The 17019-nt window shown below is 45.2% G+C and overlaps 1 protein-coding gene across 2 annotated transcripts in view; it reads right to left on the reverse strand.

Annotated features, from left to right (window-relative positions):
* Positions 1-3604: 3604 nt before the first annotated feature.
* LOC133554102 (neural cell adhesion molecule L1.1-like) overlaps positions 3605-17019 on the reverse strand; it is a 123090-nt gene continuing 109675 nt past the window's right edge. The window contains exons 25-28 of one of the 2 annotated variants that reach the window (XM_061902505.1): positions 10895-11026; positions 10745-10817; positions 10643-10654; positions 3605-3936 (exon numbers count right to left, since the gene is read on the reverse strand). In XM_061902505.1, the coding sequence (XP_061758489.1) occupies positions 3678-3936; positions 10643-10654; positions 10745-10817; positions 10895-11026 (476 nt within the window). In that variant the 3' untranslated portion in view covers positions 3605-3677. The remainder of the gene's footprint in view (positions 3937-10642; positions 10655-10744; positions 10818-10894; positions 11027-17019) is intronic. The other variant, XM_061902506.1, reaches the window with a different exon arrangement.

Genomic DNA, 17019 nt, shown 5'->3' on the forward strand with positions numbered 1-17019 from the left:
TAAGAGGTGTTTCGCAACTTTAGAGGATAGAAAGAACGGGGTTAGTAAATTCCAATTAAATCCAGCTGCAACAACACTTCCTTTGTCCGAGAATCCCCTTTTTTGTACTAACAATGAAGGAAGCCCACCGGCTAAAGCTGGGGGCCCCAAACCTTTTGACCCGGGGTTAAAAACGTTTGACCAGTGCCAGGCTATATGTATTTGTGTGTGTATATATATATATATATATATATATTAGGGGTGGGCAAATTAGTGCGTTAATTATGAGTTAACTCATCAATCTATTAACGCCGACAATTATTTTATCGCACATTTGCGTGTGTTGTTTACATGCTTTTATTTTGTTAACGCCTTTTCTTAACAAGATGGCGTGGAGGGGCTCTTGGTAAAGATGCAACATTTGGCAAAAATACCGGACAATTCTGCAAATTTCCTGGCTGGCTTACAGCGTGGTCACTCCGGGATCACTTACGACCGCCAGACAATTCTGGATGTGGATCGATCGGGCCGTTTTGGACTGAATGACGGCTAGCTAGCATGGGAATACTTTGCCGGCTACATCCAGCGGCCTGTGAAGCAGCGGAGTATATGTGTTGTCTGTCTATTTATGAATAATGCAGACCAGGAGTGTTGGCTGAGTTCTTAACGTTTGCTTTCAGAGCGTGTATATCACAACATACAAGATGTCGTCATGGCGACACAACCTATACCGGGCTACGGCGCATGCTCCTCACTCCTGTTGCATGCTGGGTAGGGTAGTTATTTTATTCCCTGGCTCATAACATCACAATATAGTACCATGTATATGATGCCTTCAGTTTATCAAACAATCGGAAAATTCCCATCATATCAATTCCTAGATATGGTCATAATTATTTTAAGTGCACTACGCAGAATAAACACAACATTATTAATATTGCTACTACGGATAATTTGATCCAAAATTCCCTAAAACAGCCCACTACCTATAATATAGGTTTTTTAAACATAAGATCCCTGATAAAAAAAAAATGTTCCTGCTGTTACCTCAGAAATTGCCTGTTCAGATGTTATGATTGTGGCTCAGAGATTTGTATGTAGATTATATTTATTTTCCATAACAAACAGGATAACTTAAATACCCTGGCAGTGGCAATAAGCTTAAATGTTTGTATTTACATTTTTGGAGTTAATTTTCATCAAATATGCTATTTAACTGCTACTGTTTAACAAGGACTGATTTAAATTGTGTTTGCACAACAATGTTTTCATTATTGGGCTTTGCGTATACAATGCAGTTAATTGCGATTAATCGGAGAAATAGTGCGATTAACTTCGAATAAAAATTTTAATCGTTGCCCAGCCCTAATATATATATATATATATATATATGTCTAATCTGTCTCATTGCAGATTAGACAAACTGCCTTTTCCTTACACTGAAGAAAGAAAGTCACATATCCAGTGATGTTTATAAACTCTACCCTCGGAGTCTATTTAACATTTCCCCAACAATTTTGCCATTTTTTCCTTGTGCACTAATTGAGTGAAAGAGCGTTTAGTCCCATCCCTTTTTGATGATGTCATGTTAATGATGGGAAATGCATTTTTAGACAATATAATTTGCCTGAGGGGCTAGGGAACCCCAAGAGTAACAAGCGGTAGAAAATGGAATTGATGGATAGGCAAAAAAGACGGATTAAAAAAACAATAATTAAAAAAATATATATTTTTTTTTACTCGGGACTACCCGCAGGCTGGATTTTGGACGATGGTGGGCCGTATCGGACCCGCGGGCCATAGTTGGGAGACCCCCTGGGCTAAAGGGTCACAGTAGTCGCTCACAGAGTGGACTCACCACGTAACACTGCCCCGAGTGTTTGGGAGGGAAATTGCGTGAGACGCGTTCAAACCCGACGCAGAAGCGTAAATCCGGCCCTAAAACTTCCTGTGGATATTCATTTCTTCTTGTCTTTACTTTGGACATACTTTATATGACAGACTTCAGACTTTAGATGACGGACTTCAGACTTTAGATGACAGACTTCAGACTTTAGATGACAGACTTCAGACTTGAAGTCTGAAGTCAGTCATCTAAAGTCTGAAGTCTGTCATATGACGGACTTTGGATGACAGACTTCAGACTTTAGATGACAGACTTCAGACTTGAAGTCTGAAGTCAGTCATCTAAAGTCTGAAGTCTGTCATATGACAGACTTTAGATGACAGACTTCAGACTTTAGATGACAGACTTCAGACTTTAGATGACAGACTTCAGACTTTAGATGACAGACTTCAGACTTGAAGTCTGAAGTCAGTCATCTAAAGTCTGAAGTCTGTCATATGACGGACTTTGGATGACAGACTTCAGACTTTAGATGACAGACTTCAGACTTGAAGTCTGAAGTCAGTCATCTAAAGTCTGAAGTCTGTCATATGACAGACTTTAGATGACAGACTTCAGACTTTAGATGACAGACTTCAGACTTTAGATGACAGACTTCAGACTTTAGATGACAAACTTCAGACTTGAAGTCTGAAGTCAGTCATCTAAAGTCTGAAGTCTGTCATATGACAGACTTTGGATGACAGACTTCAGACTTTAGATGACTTGAAGTCTGAAGTCAGTCATCTAAAGTCAGTCATCTAAAGTCTGAAGTCTGTCATATGACAGACTTTAGATGACAGACTTCAGACTTTAGATGACAGACTTCAGACTTTAGATGACAGACTTCAGACTTTAGATGACAAACTTCAGACTTGAAGTCTGAAGTCAGTCATCTAAAGTCTGAAGTCTGTCATATGACAGACTTTGGATGACAGACTTCAGACTTTAGATGACAGACTTCAGACTTGAAGTCTGAAGTCAGTCATCTAAAGTCTGAAGTCTGTCATATGACAGACTTTAGATGACAGACTTCAGACTTTAGATGACAGACTTCAGACTTTAGATGACAGACTTCAGACTTTAGATGACAAACTTCAGACTTGAAGTCTGAAGTCTGTCATCTAAAGTCTGAAGTCTGTCATATGACAGACTTTAGATGACAGACTTCAGACTTGAAATGACAGACTTCAGACTTGAAGTCTGAAGTCAGTCATCTAAAGTCTGAAGTCTGTCATATGGCAGACTTTAGATGACAGACTTCAGACTTGAAGTCTGAAGTCAGTCATCTAAAGTCTGAAGTCTGTCATATGACAGACTTTAGATGACAGACTTTGGATGACAGACTTCAGACTTTAGATGACAGACTTCAGACTTGAAGTCTGAAGTCAGTCATCTAAAGTCTGAAGTCTGTCATATGACAGACTTTAGATGACAGACTTCAGACTTTAGAAGACAGACTTCAGACTTGAGATGACGGACTTCGGACTTGATATGACAGGATCATGAAGTCAAGTTGATGTCAAATTCATGTGGCAATAAGTTACTACATTTGGCCAACTCCTTTTCTAGAAGTTTGCAAGGCTAGGTGTGTCATTCCATAAGTGTGTGTGTGTGTGTGTGTGTGTGTGTGTGTGTGTGTGTGTGTGTGTGTGTGTGTGTGTGTGTGTGTAAACTTGGCATAGAAAAGGCGAAACGTTGTGTAAACATCTGCATTTGACATGGAATGTATTCAGACTGTGTGTGTGTGTGTGTGTGTGTGTGTGTGTGTGTGTGTGTGTGTGTGTGTGTGTGTGTGTGTGTGTGTGTGTGTTTAAGTGGACCGGTTGAGGATGGTGGACATGGATGGAGCGATGGGGGGAGGCGGGACCGCGTTGTCTGGTGAGGCGGGGCCGGAGCTCTCGTTGGCGTGGGGGGCGGGGCCGCGGCCGCTGTATTGGCCGATGAAGGACCCGTCCTCGTTGAACTGGATGTCCACGCTGTCGCCGTACTCGGCCAGCGAGTCGTCGCTGCCCAGTTTGCTGTCCCCGCACAAGGACGGCTGGCTGTTGGAACGCTTCTCGTCCGTGTCACTGTCAGACCACGGGGAAGGACATTTATCAGACATTTATCAGACATGTATATCAGACATATATCAGACATTTATCAGACATATATCAGAAATATATCAGGCATATATCAAACATACATCAGGCATGTATCAGACATATATCACACAGATATCAGACATATATCAGACATTTATCAGACATATATCAGGCATATATCAGACATATATCAGACATTTATCAGACATATATCAGGCATATATCAGACATATATCAGACAAATATCAAGCAGATATCAGGCATATATCAGACATATATCAGGCAGATATCAGACATTTATCAGGCAGATATCAGACATATCAGACATATATCACGCAGATATCAAACATATATCAGACATTTATCAGACATGTATCAGGCATATATCAGACATATATCAGACATATATCAGACATATATCAGACATCTATCGGACATTTTTCAGGCAGATATCAGACATATATCAGACATATATCAGACATAAATCAAACATTTATCAGACATATATCAGGCATATATCAGACATATATCACGCAGATATCAGATATATATCAGACATTTATCAGACATATATCACGCAGATATCAGACATATATCAGACATATATCAGGCAGATATCAGGAATATATCAGACATATATCAGACATATATCAGACATAAATCACGCAGATATCAGGCATATATCAGACATTTATCAGACATATAGCAGGCATATATCAGACATATATCTGACATATATCAGGCATATATCAGGCAGATATTAGACATATATCAGACATATATCAGGCAGATATCAGGCAGATATCAGACATATATCAGACATATTTCAGGCAGATATCACACATTTATCAGGTAGACATCAGACATATATCAGACAGATATCAGGCAGATATCAGGCAGATCCATCCATCCATCCATTTCTACCGCTTATTCCCTTTTGGGGTCGCGGGGGGCGCTGGCGCCTATCTCAGCTACAATCGGGCGGAAGGCGGGGTACACCCTGGACAAGTCGCCACCTCATCGCAGGGCAGATATCAGACATATATCAGATATATATCAGACATTTATCAGGCAGACATCAGACATATATCAGACATATATCAGGCAGATATCAGACATATATCAGGCATATATTAGACATATCAGACATATATCAGGCAGATATCAGGCATATATCAGACATATATCAGACATATATCAGGCAGATATCAGGCATATATCAGACATATATCAGACATATATCAGGCAGATATCAGGCATATATCAGACATATATCAGACATATATCAGGCAGATATCAGACATTTATCAGGCAGACATCAGACATATATCAGGCAGATATCAGACATATATCAGACATATTTCAGGCAGATAACAGACATTTATCAGGCAGACATCAGACATATATCAGACATACATCAGGCAGATATCAGACATATATCAGGCAGATATCAGGCACATATCAGACATATCAGGCATATATCAGACATATATCAGACATATATCAGGCATGTATCAGACATATATCAGGCATGTATGAGGCAGATATCAGACATTTATCAGGCAGTTCATTATTATGAAAAAATGACAGAGAGGAAGTCGAGAAACACTTTTTATTTCAACAGACTTTCGCGCCGTCCCTTCCGTCAAAACTCTAAAGGCCGACTGCACATTTCCTATCTTCACAATAAAAGCCCTGCTTCATGCTGCCTGCGCTAACAAAATAAGAGTCTGGGAAAGCTGGCGTGCACAAGTGATGTGCACGCCAGCTTTCTGAGGGATCGCTTGTGCACACCAGTTTTCCGAGACTCTGTATTTAGTTAGCGCAGGCAGCATGAAGCAGGGCTTTTATTCTGAAGATAGGAAATGTGCAGTCGGCCTTTAGAGTTTTGACGGAAGGTACGGCGCGAGAGTCTGTTGAAATAAAAAGTGTTTCTCGCCTTCCTCTCGGTCATATTTTCATAATAATGATCTTGCAGCAGCCAGCGTCATCTCACAAGACCCTCCGGTACCGTGAATGTCATTTAAGTGACGTCTTGGTGAAGATTGATGATCACTCATTTTTAGGTCTATTTTTTTTAAAAGCCTGGCTGGAGATGGACTGACACACCCCCCGCGGTCGACTGGTAGCTGGCGATCGACGTAATGGGCACCCCTGTGCTAAATAAACTCAATTATTAATGAATATGTTTCTTAACTTCACTACTTGAGCTAGATTTCTTGCATTTAAGAAAGTTCTGTCTGATTTAAGCTCCAGACCTGTTTGAGGTTGTATGTGGATCAGTGTGTTACTGCTGCAGCCCAGACGGACCGCAACTAGAAACAGAAACAGTGTTCTAAAACATCTTCTTTTTGCCAGGTCCGCCATTTCTTTTCCCCAACGTTTAAGCTGTGACCTTTGTCGCCTTTCGATGAGAAATGGGTCATATGAATGTGACCCAAACGTTCAAACTAAGGCTTTGAAAACACTCTGAAACCAATAATTATTTAGCCTAAGCCCCGTTTCAGCCACACGGAACCATTGTTTAAGGTTCACCTCCCTGGGACAATTTTTTACACGGGTAAGTGCGCCGTCTATATCTTGAATCTGCTTTGTATCAATCAATCAATCAATGTTTACTTATATAGCCCTAAATCACTAGTGTCTCAAAGGGCTGCACAAACCACCACGACATCCTCGGTAGGCCCACATAAGGGCAAGGAAAACTCACACCCAGTGGGACGTCGGTGACAATGATGACTATGAGAACGTTAGAGAGGAGGAAAGCAATGGATGTCGAGCGGGTCTAACATGATACTGCGAAAGTTGAATCCACAATGGATCCAACACAGTCGCGAGAGTCCAGTCCAAAGCGGATCCAACACAGCAGCGAGAGTCCCGTTCACAGCGGAGCCAGCAGGAAACCATCCCAAGCGGAGGCGGATCAGCATCGCAGAGATGTCCCCAGCCGATACACAGGCAAGCAGTACATGGCCACCGGATCGGACCGGACCCCCTCGGACCGGACCCCCTCCACAAGGGAGAGTGGGACATAGAAGAAAAAGAAAAGAAACGGCAGATCAACTGGTCTAAAAAGGGAGTCTATTTAAAGGCTAGAGTATACAAATGAGTTTTAAGGTGAGACTTAAATGCTTCTACTGAGGTGGCATCTTGAACTGTTACCGGGAGGGCATTCCAGAGTACTGGAGCCCGAACAGAAAACGCTCTATAGCCCGCAGACTTTTTTTGGGCTTTGGGAATCACTAACAAGCCGGAGTCCTTTGAACGAAGATTTCTTGCCGGGACATATGGTACAATACAATCGGCAAGATAGGATGGAGCTAGACCGTGTAGTATTTTATACGTAAGTAGTAAAACCTTAAAGTCACATCTTAAGTGCACAGGAAGCCAGTGCAGGTGAGCCAGTATAGGTATATATGTATGTATATATGTATATAAAGGTATATACAGTATAGGTATATATGTATGTATATATGTATATAAAGGTATATACAGTATAGGTATATATGTATGTATATATGTATATAAAGGTATATATGTATGTATATATGTATATAAAGGTATATACAGTATAGGTATATATGTATGTATATATGTATATAAAGGTATATACAGTATAGGTATATATGTATGTATATATGTATATAAAGGTATATACAGTACAGGCGTAATATGATCAAACTTTCTCGTTCTTGTCAAAAGTCTAGCAGCCGCATTTTGTACCAACTGTAATCTTTTAATGCTAGACATGGGGAGACCCGAAAATAATACGTTACAGTAGTCGAGGCGAGACGTAACAAACGCATGGATAATGATCTCAGCGTCTTTAGTGGACTCATTGATCCTTTAAAAACTGAGTTCGGAGAGGAAGTGACGCCCGAAAGACCGCGCCCCACCCAGGAAGTGACATCAGAAAAAAAACACGCCACAGCCAGCTTCATAACAAGCCGTTCAGTAACTCGGCGACATGTCCGTGGAAATCACACAAGAATACCTTAAGACAAAGCCGTTGCAGCTATTCGGGATACGACACTTCTCAGACGGCAAGAGAACTTTCCAACGTCCAGGTCAGCTGTGATTCTACTTACCGAAACCCTTTGTCCATTTGTCAAAGGAGAGACAACGAGAATGCGGGCGCCCGTGGATGTGACGATAAAGGAAGCGTGTGCTATGTATTACCTGGCCGTCAAGGGAACACTACGGAAAACGGTGAATGCTTTTGCACTGGCAAAGCAGACTGTACCAATTATTATCCCACCATGTTTGTCACGGACTCAACGTCTAGGTCCAGAGTATGTAAAGTCAGCGAAAAGGAATGGACAATGAAGGTGAAGGCAAAAAAGTGAGGAGTGTCCTGACCAGATATCTACATCCCTAGTTTGATTGATGTCAAATGTTCTTTATCACATTGTTTACCTTCACTTGTCCATTCAAGATTGGATTAATGTATGATGTCTCAGGTGTGATTGACTACCATAGGGCCCCACAGCACACTGGATTCCATTAAAGATTGTTCATTCAAGATTGAAAGCTCCTCGGTGGGAAGGCCCCGGGGGTGGACGAGATCCGCCCGGAGTTCCTTAAGGCTCTGGATGCTGTGGGGCTGTCTTGGTTGACAAGACGCTGCAGCATCGCGTGGACATCGGGGGCGGTACCTCTGGATTGGCAGACCGGGGTGGTGGTTCCTCTCTTTAAGAAGGGGGACCGGAGGGTGTGTTCCAACTATCGTGGGATCACACTCCTCAGCCTTCCCGGTAAGGTTTATTCAGGTGTACTGGAGAGGAGGCTACGCCGGATAGTCGAACCTCGGATTCAAGAGGAACAGTGTGGTTTTTGTCCTGGTTGTGGAACTGTGGACCAGCTCTCTACTCTCGGCAGGGTTCTTGAGGGTGCATGGGAGTTTGCCCAACCAGTCTACATGTGCTTTGTGGACTTGGAGAAGGCATTCGACCGTGTCCCTCGGGAAGTCCTGTGGGGAGTGCTCAGAGAGTATGGGGTATCGGACTGTCTTATTGTGGCGGTCCGCTCCCTGTACGATCAGTGTCAGAGCTTGGTCCGCATTGCTGGCAGTAAGTCGGACACATTTCCAGTGAGGGTTGGACTCCGCCAAGGCTGTCCTTTGTCACCCATTCTGTTCATAACTTTTATGGACAGAATTTCTAGGCGCAGTCAAAGCGTTGAGGGGTTCCGGTTTGGTGACCGCAGGATTAGGTCTCTGCTTTTTGCAGATGATGTGGTCCTGATGGCTTCATCTGACCGGGATCTTCAGTTCTCACTGGATCAGTTTGCAGCCGAGTGTGAAGCGACCGGAATGAGAATCAGCACCTCCAAGTTCGAGTCCATGGTTCTCGCCCGGAAAAGGGTGGAGTGCCATCTCCGGGTTGGGGAGGAGACCCTGCCCCAGGTGGAGGAGTTCAAGTACCTAGGAGTCTTGTTCACGAGTGAGGGAAGAGTGGATCGTGAGATCGACAGGCGGATCGGTGCGGCGTCTTCAGTAATGCGGACGTTGTACCGATCCGTTGTGGTGAAGAAGGAGCTGAGCCGGAAGGCAAAGCTCTCAATTTACCGGTCGATCTACGTTCCCATCCTCACCTATGGTCATGAGCTTTGGGTCATGACCGAAAGGATAAGATCACGGGTACAAGCGGCCCGAATGAGTTTCCTCCGCCGTGTGGCGGGTCTCTCCCTTAGAGATAGGGTGAGAAGCTCTGTCATCCGGGAGGAACTCAAAGTAAAGCCGCTGCTCCTCCACATCGAGAGGAGCCAGATGAGGTGGTTCGGGCATCTGGTCAGGATGCCACCCGAACGCCTCCCTAGGGAGGTGTCTAGGGCACGTCCAACCGGTAGGAGGCCACGGGGAAGACCCAGGACACGTTGGGAAGACTATGTCTCCCGGCTGGCCTGGGAACGCCTCGGGATCCTCCGGGAAGAGCTAGACGAAGTGGCTGGGGAAAGGGAAGTCTGGGTTTCCCTGCTTAGGCTGTTGCCCCCGCGACCCGACCTCAGATAAGCGGAAGAAGATGGATGGATGGCATTAAAGATTGGATTAATGTATGATGTCTCAGGTGTGATTGACTACCATAGGGCCCCACAGCACACTGGATTCCAGTTCATTGAAATCGCACAACACTGGATATTGTTCAGATAAGTTCCATTTAAGAACTTGCACACAAAGCAACACTGGAGGTTACCCCAGTGTTGCTTTGTGTGCAAACTCCTTGCGGAGAGAATGAGGGGGCGTTCAGTGGAAGGCTCGGACTCCCAAAATGCAACACAGGAGGTCCTTCATACCGTCAGCCATCAGACTGTATAATGCATATGTTCCTTGACTGCACTTAAATGTAGAATATATAATTCCCCTGGTTAGCATCAAGGTAAGATGTGGCAGAACGACGACTAGCCGTCCAAATGAGTCGGACTCCGCCCGGAGGGAAGTCCCACCTCAACCACTGTCGTTGCCGTTGGCTTTGAAAGTAGAATTGCTGGTTCCTATTCAAACAGTTGTTTTTCTCACTAGGGTTGCCCAGGCACACCCTCCTGGTGTTGGACTATAAATATTTGGCGTTCATACTTTTTAATGGACTTTTCATAGAAAAAGGTTGTTTGTGTCACTTTAATGGTGTCATCTAAAAGTGAGTGTTTGAACGCAGCATCACAACAACCGACATGCGAGGCCTTCAAAGTTCCTCACCTCTCCAATGATCTGCAAGCGATGCGTTCAAGGGGAAAGTGAAAAGTGAATTTAAGCACAGAGGCGATAAAAGCGTCAAACGTTGAAGCGGTGCCCACTCGCCTGTACTCTCCGAAGGTTTCGTCCTTCATTGGCCGAGCTTCCGAGTCCACCTCCTTGTCTTCCTTGTCCTTCACTGCGGGACCCAAACAAGAACCTGTGAGGTCCGAGCCCCGCAGGAGACAGAAAAATGTCACTCTCTGGCACGCTTACCTGCGTATTTGCCGCCCTTTCTGCGCTTGACGAGGCAGAGGATGAGCAGTATGAGGATGAGCAGCACGATGGCGCTGATGAGTCCGATGAGCCAGCCCTGAGTGGCGAACTTGCCGCTCACCTCCGACGGCCCTGGTGGGGAGATCAAGGGGGATGTGTCAAATGCGGACCACAACAATCATTGCTACTTTAACTTTAACAACATGTTTGCTCGATTAATGTGCTCACCACCAGAGGGCTCGTTCTACTGGTTATTGTGATGGTGGGAACGACAAGAGGAGCCCTTTCTCCAGAAAACAAGAGGTGTGCTGATTTAGTTTTGCTGAAGGTCGCGGCCTGAAGGGCTTGAATTTGATGAAGCCTTTGAATATGTCCATTTATTTCAATCAATCAATCAATCAATGTTTACTTATATAGCCCTAAATCACTAGTGTCTCAAAGGGCTGCACAAACCACTACGACATCCTCGGTAGGCCCACATAAGGGCAAGGAAAAACTCACACCCAGTGGGACGTCGGTGACGATGATGACTATGAGAACCTTGGAGAGGAGGAAAGCAATGGATGTCGAGCGGGTCTAACATGATACTGTGAAAGTTCAATCCATAATGGATCCAACACAGTCGCGAGAGTCCAGTCCAAAGCGGATCCGACACAGCAGCGAGAGTCCCGTTCACAGCGGAGCCAGCAGGAAACCATCCCAAGCAGAGGCGGGATGTCCCCAGCCGATACACAGGCAAGCAGTACATGGCCACCGGATCGGACCGGACTCCCTCCACAAGGGAGAGTGGGACATAGGAGAAAAAGAAAAGAAACGGCAGATCAACTGGTCTAAAAAGGGAGTCTATTTAAAGGCTAGAGTATACAAAGGTGAGACTTAAATGCTTCTACTGAGGTGGCATCTCGAACTGTTACCGGGAGGGCATTCCAGAGTACTGGAGCCCGAACGGAAAACGCTCTATAGCCCGCAGACTTTTTTTGGGCTCTAGGAATCACTAATAAGCCGGAGTCCTTTGAACGCAGATTTCTTGCAGGGACATATGGTACAATACAATCAGCAAGATAGGATGGAGCTAGACCGTGTAGTATTTTATACGTAATTAGTAAAACCTTAAAGTCACATCTTAAGTGCACAGGAAGCCAGTGCTGATGAGCCAGTATAGGAATATATGTATGTATATATGTATATAAAGGTATATACAGTATAGGTATATATGTATGTATATATGTATATAAAGGTATATACAGTATAGGTATATATGTATGTATATATGTATATAAAGGTATATACAGTATAGGTATATATGTATGTATATATGTATATAAAGGTATATACAGTATAGGTATATATGTATGTATATATGTATATAAAGGTATATACAGTATAGGTATATATGTATGTATATATGTATATAAAGGTATATACAGTATAGGTATATATGTATGTATATATGTATATAAAGGTATATACAGTATAGGTATATATGTATGTATATATGTATATAAAGGTATATACAGTATAGGTATATATGTATGTATATATGTATGTAAAGGTATATACAGTATAGGTATATATGTATGTATATATGTATATAAAGGTATATACAGTATAGGCATAATGTGATCAAACTTTCTTGTTCTTGTCAAAAGTCTAGCAGCCGCATTTGGATGGGAATATCCCGGGATTTCGGGAAAAACGGAAATATTTGAAAATATTGATACCAGCACAATTGTCCTCGATGATATGAGTGGCATGGTTTTGGAATGTTTCCAATCGCTCGTAAATTGTCGACGTAGTAACGGTTGAAATTGAGGATTGGAATTTTACAATTCCTGGAAAAGCGGGAATTTGTGCGGGAAAAAAATAGGAGAAGGTTTTGAAGGTAGAAGGGTTGGAATTGTTTGAAAACTGTGGCCTGTGAAAACCTTCAAAGAAAATGTGAAAACAGGGCTTCGTAAAACCGGTAATTTGGTGTATTTATGGAATTTTTTTGATCTTGGAAAATAGTAGTTTGATAGTCCAAGGTGAGTGGAGTGTGTGGATGGTAGTTTGATAGTCCAAGGTGAGTGGAGTGTGTGGATGGTAGTTTGATAGTCCAAGGTGAGTGGAGTGTGTGGATGGTAGTTTGATAGTCCAAGGTGAGTGGAGTGTGTGGATGGTAGTTTGATAGTCCAAGGTGAGTGGAGTGTGTGGATGGTAGTTTGATACTCCAAGGTGAGTGGAGTGTGTGGATGGTAGTTTGATAGTCCAAGGTGAGTGGAGTGTGTGGATGGTAGTTTGATAGTCCAAGGTGAGTGGAGTGTGTGGATGGTAGTTTGATAGTCCAAGGTGAGTGGAGTGTGTGGATGGTAGTTTGATTGTCCAAGGTGAGTGGAGTGTGTGGATGGTAGTTTGAGTGTCCAAGGTGAGTGGAGTGTGTGGATGGTAGTTTGATAGTCCAAGGTGAGTGGAGTGTGTGGATGGTAGTTTGATAGTCCAAGGTGAGTGGAGTGTGTGGATGGTAGTTTGATAGTCCAAGGTGAGTGGAGTGTGTGGATGGTAGTTTGATAGTCCAAGGTGAGTGGAGTGTGTGGATGGTAGTTTGATAGTCCAAGGTGAGTGGAGTGTGTAGATGGTAGTTTGATAGTCCAAGGTGAGTGGAGTGTGTGGATGGTAGTTTGATAGTCCAAGGTGAGTGGAGTGTGTGGATGGTAGTTTGATAGTCCAAGGTGAGTGGAGTGTGTGGATGGTAGTTTGATAGTCCAAGGTGAGTGGAGTGTGTGGATGGTAGTTTGATAGTCCAAGGTGAGTGGAGTGTGTGGATGGTAGTTTGATAGTCCAAGGTGAGTGGAGTGTGTAGATGGTAGTTTGATAGTCCAAGGTGAGTGGAGTGTGTGGATGGTAGTTTGATAGTCCAAGGTGAGTGGAGTGTGTGGATGGTAGTTTGATAGTCCAAGGTGAGTGGAGTGTGTGGATGGTAGTTTGATAGTCCAAGGTGAGTGGAGTGTGTGGATGGTAGTTTGATAGTCCAAGGTGAGTGGAGTGTGTGGATGGTAGTTTGATAGTCCAAGGTGAGTGGAGTGTGTAGATGGTAGTTTGATAGTCCAAGGTGAGTGGAGTGTGTGGATGGTAGTTTGATAGTCCAAGGTGAGTGGAGTGTGTGGATGGTAGTTTGATAGTCCAAGGTGAGTGGAGTGTGTGGATGGTAGTTTGATAGTCCAAGGTGAGTGGAGTGTGTGGATGGTAGTTTGATAGTCCAAGGTGAGTGGAGTGTGTAGATGGTAGTTTGATAGTCCAAGGTGAGTGGAGTGTGTGGATGGTAGTTTGATAGTCCAAGGTGAGTGGAGTGTGTGGATGGTAGTTTGATAGTCCAAGGTGAGTGGAGTGTGTGGATGGTAGTTTGATAGTCCAAGGTGAGTGGAGTGTGTGGATGGTAGTTTGATAGTCCAAGGTGAGTGGAGTGTGTGGATGGTAGTTTGATAGTCCAAGGTGAGTGGAGTGTGTAGATGGTAGTTTGATAGTCCAAGGTGAGTGGAGTGTGTGGATGGTAGTTTGATAGTCCAAGGTGAGTGGAGTGTGTGGATGGTAGTTTGATAGTCCAAGGTGAGTGGAGTGTGTGGATGGTAGTTTGATAGTCCAAGGTGAGTGGAGTGTGTGGATGGTAGTTTGATAGTCCAAGGTGAGTGGAGTGTGTGGATGGTAGTTTGATAGTCCAAGGTGAGTGGAGTGTGTGGATGGTAGTTTGATTGTCCAAGGTGAGTGGAGTGTGTGGATGGTAGTTTGATAGTCCAAGGTGAGTGGAGTGTGTGGATGGTTCGAATCGGCTAAGAAATATGAGAATTGTGCAAATTTCAAAAATGGCTCATGTATTTTCAATGGGAAAAATATCCCAGAAAACCGGGAATTCTGGGTAATCTTGGACATTTCAAAAAAACGAAATGTTTTGGGGATCTTACAATTCCCAAGTGTTTTGATACTTGAACGGTTCTGATCAAGTATTGGCAAACTTTTGCAGCTGAATAATAATAATGAATGGATGAATTTGTTGGTGTAAGCTTGAGCCTTCACACAATCAACTGTGTGTTGTTTAATTGTGTGTTATACACAATTATAGTTGTATAATTGTGTCTTGTTTAATTGTGTTATACACGATTATAGTTGTATAATTGTGTGTTGTTTAATTGGTTGTTATACACGATTATAGTTGTATAATTGTGTGTTATATACGATTATACTTGAATAATTGTGTTGTATAATTGTGTGTATACAGGATTATACTCGCATATTTGCGTATAATACCCAATTATCGTTGTCGAAAGAAACACCAGCAAAGGCCGCAGACATTCTCAAAACGTGTTTGTTTTTAGTTTAAAGACAGCAGGAACAGCAACAACATCTTCCTCCGCTGCGGTTCCACCCAGAGGGCCCGCTGACAACGCACCCGGACACGCCCCCGCGCTCATCAAGCGGACCGCGCCCATTCCCCGCCGCAGCTGGCCGCAGTCCACACCTGTGACTGATGACTGGCCGCAGTCCACGCCTGTGACTGATGACTGGCCGCAGTCCACGCCTGTGACTGATGACTAGCCGCAGTCCACGCCTGTGACTGATGACTGGCCGCAGTCCACGCCTGTGACTGATGACTGGCCGCAGTCCACACCTGTGACTGATGACTGGCCGCAGTCCACACCTGTGACTGATGACTGGCCGCAGTCCACACCTGCGACTGATGACTGGCCGCAGTCCACGCCTGTGACGGATGACTGGCCGCAGTCCACACCTGTGACTGATGACTGGCCGCAGTCCACGCCTGTGACTGATGACTGGCCGCAGTCCACACCTGTGACTGATGACTGGCCGCAGTCCACGCCTGTGACTGATGACTGGCCGCAGTCCACGCCTGTGACCGATGACTGGCCGCAGTCCACGCCTGTGACTGATGACTAGCCGCAGTCCACGCCTGTGACTGATGACTGGCCGCAGTCCACACCTGCGACTGATGACTGGCCGCAGTCCACGCCTACGACTGATGACTGGCCGCAGTCCACACCTGTGACTGATGACTGGCCGCAGTCCACGCCTGTGACTGATGACTGGCCGCAGTCCACACCTGCGACTGATGACTGGCCGCAGTCCACGCCTGTGACTGATGACTGGCCGCAGTCCACGCCTGTGACTGATGACTGGCCGCAGTCCACACCTGCGACCGATGACTGGCCGCAGTCCACACCTGTGACTGATGACTGGCCGCAGTCCACACCTGCGACTGATGACTGGCCGCAGTCCACACCTGTGACTGATGACTGACCGCAGTCCACACCTGTGACTGATGACTGGCCGCAGTCCACACCTGCGACTGATGACTGGCCGCAGTCCACACCTGTGACTGATGACTGACCGCCGTCCACACCTCTGACTGATGACTGGCCGCGGTCCACACCTGTGACTGATGACTGGCTGCAGTCCACACCTGCGACTGATAACTGGCCGCAGTCCACACCTGTGACTGATGACTGGCCGCAGTCCACACCTGCGACTGATAACTGGCCGCAGTCCACACTTGTGACTAATGACTGGCCGCAGTCCACACCTGTGACTGATGACTGGCCGCAGTCCACACCTGTGACTGATGACTGGCCGCAGTTCACACCTGTGACTGATGACTGGCCGCAGTCCACACTTGTGACTAATGACTGGCCGCAGTCCACACCTGTGACTGATGACTGGCCGCAGTCCACACCTGGGACTGATGACTGGCCGCAGTCCACGCCTGGGACTGATGACTGGCCGCAGTCCACACCTGCGACTGATGACTGGCCGCAGTCCACACCTGGGACTGATGACTGGCCGCAGTCCACACCTGCGACTGATGACTGGCCGCAGTCCACACCTGTGACTGATGACTGGCCGCAGTCCACGCCTGTGACTGATGACTGGCCGCAGTCCACGCCTGTGACTGATGACTGGCCGCAGTCCACGCCTTCGACTGATGACTGGCCGCAGTCCACGCCTGTGACGGATGACTGGCCGCAGTCCACGCCTGTGACGGATGACTGGCCGCAGTCCACACCTGTGACTGATGACTGGCCGCAGTCCACACCTGTGACTGATGACGTGAGCTGCTTAAAAGACCAGTGGACCCAGGG

This window comes from Nerophis ophidion, linkage group LG06 (assembly GCF_033978795.1).
Source record: "Nerophis ophidion isolate RoL-2023_Sa linkage group LG06, RoL_Noph_v1.0, whole genome shotgun sequence".
In the NCBI taxonomy this organism is placed as follows: domain Eukaryota; kingdom Metazoa; phylum Chordata; class Actinopteri; order Syngnathiformes; family Syngnathidae; genus Nerophis; species Nerophis ophidion.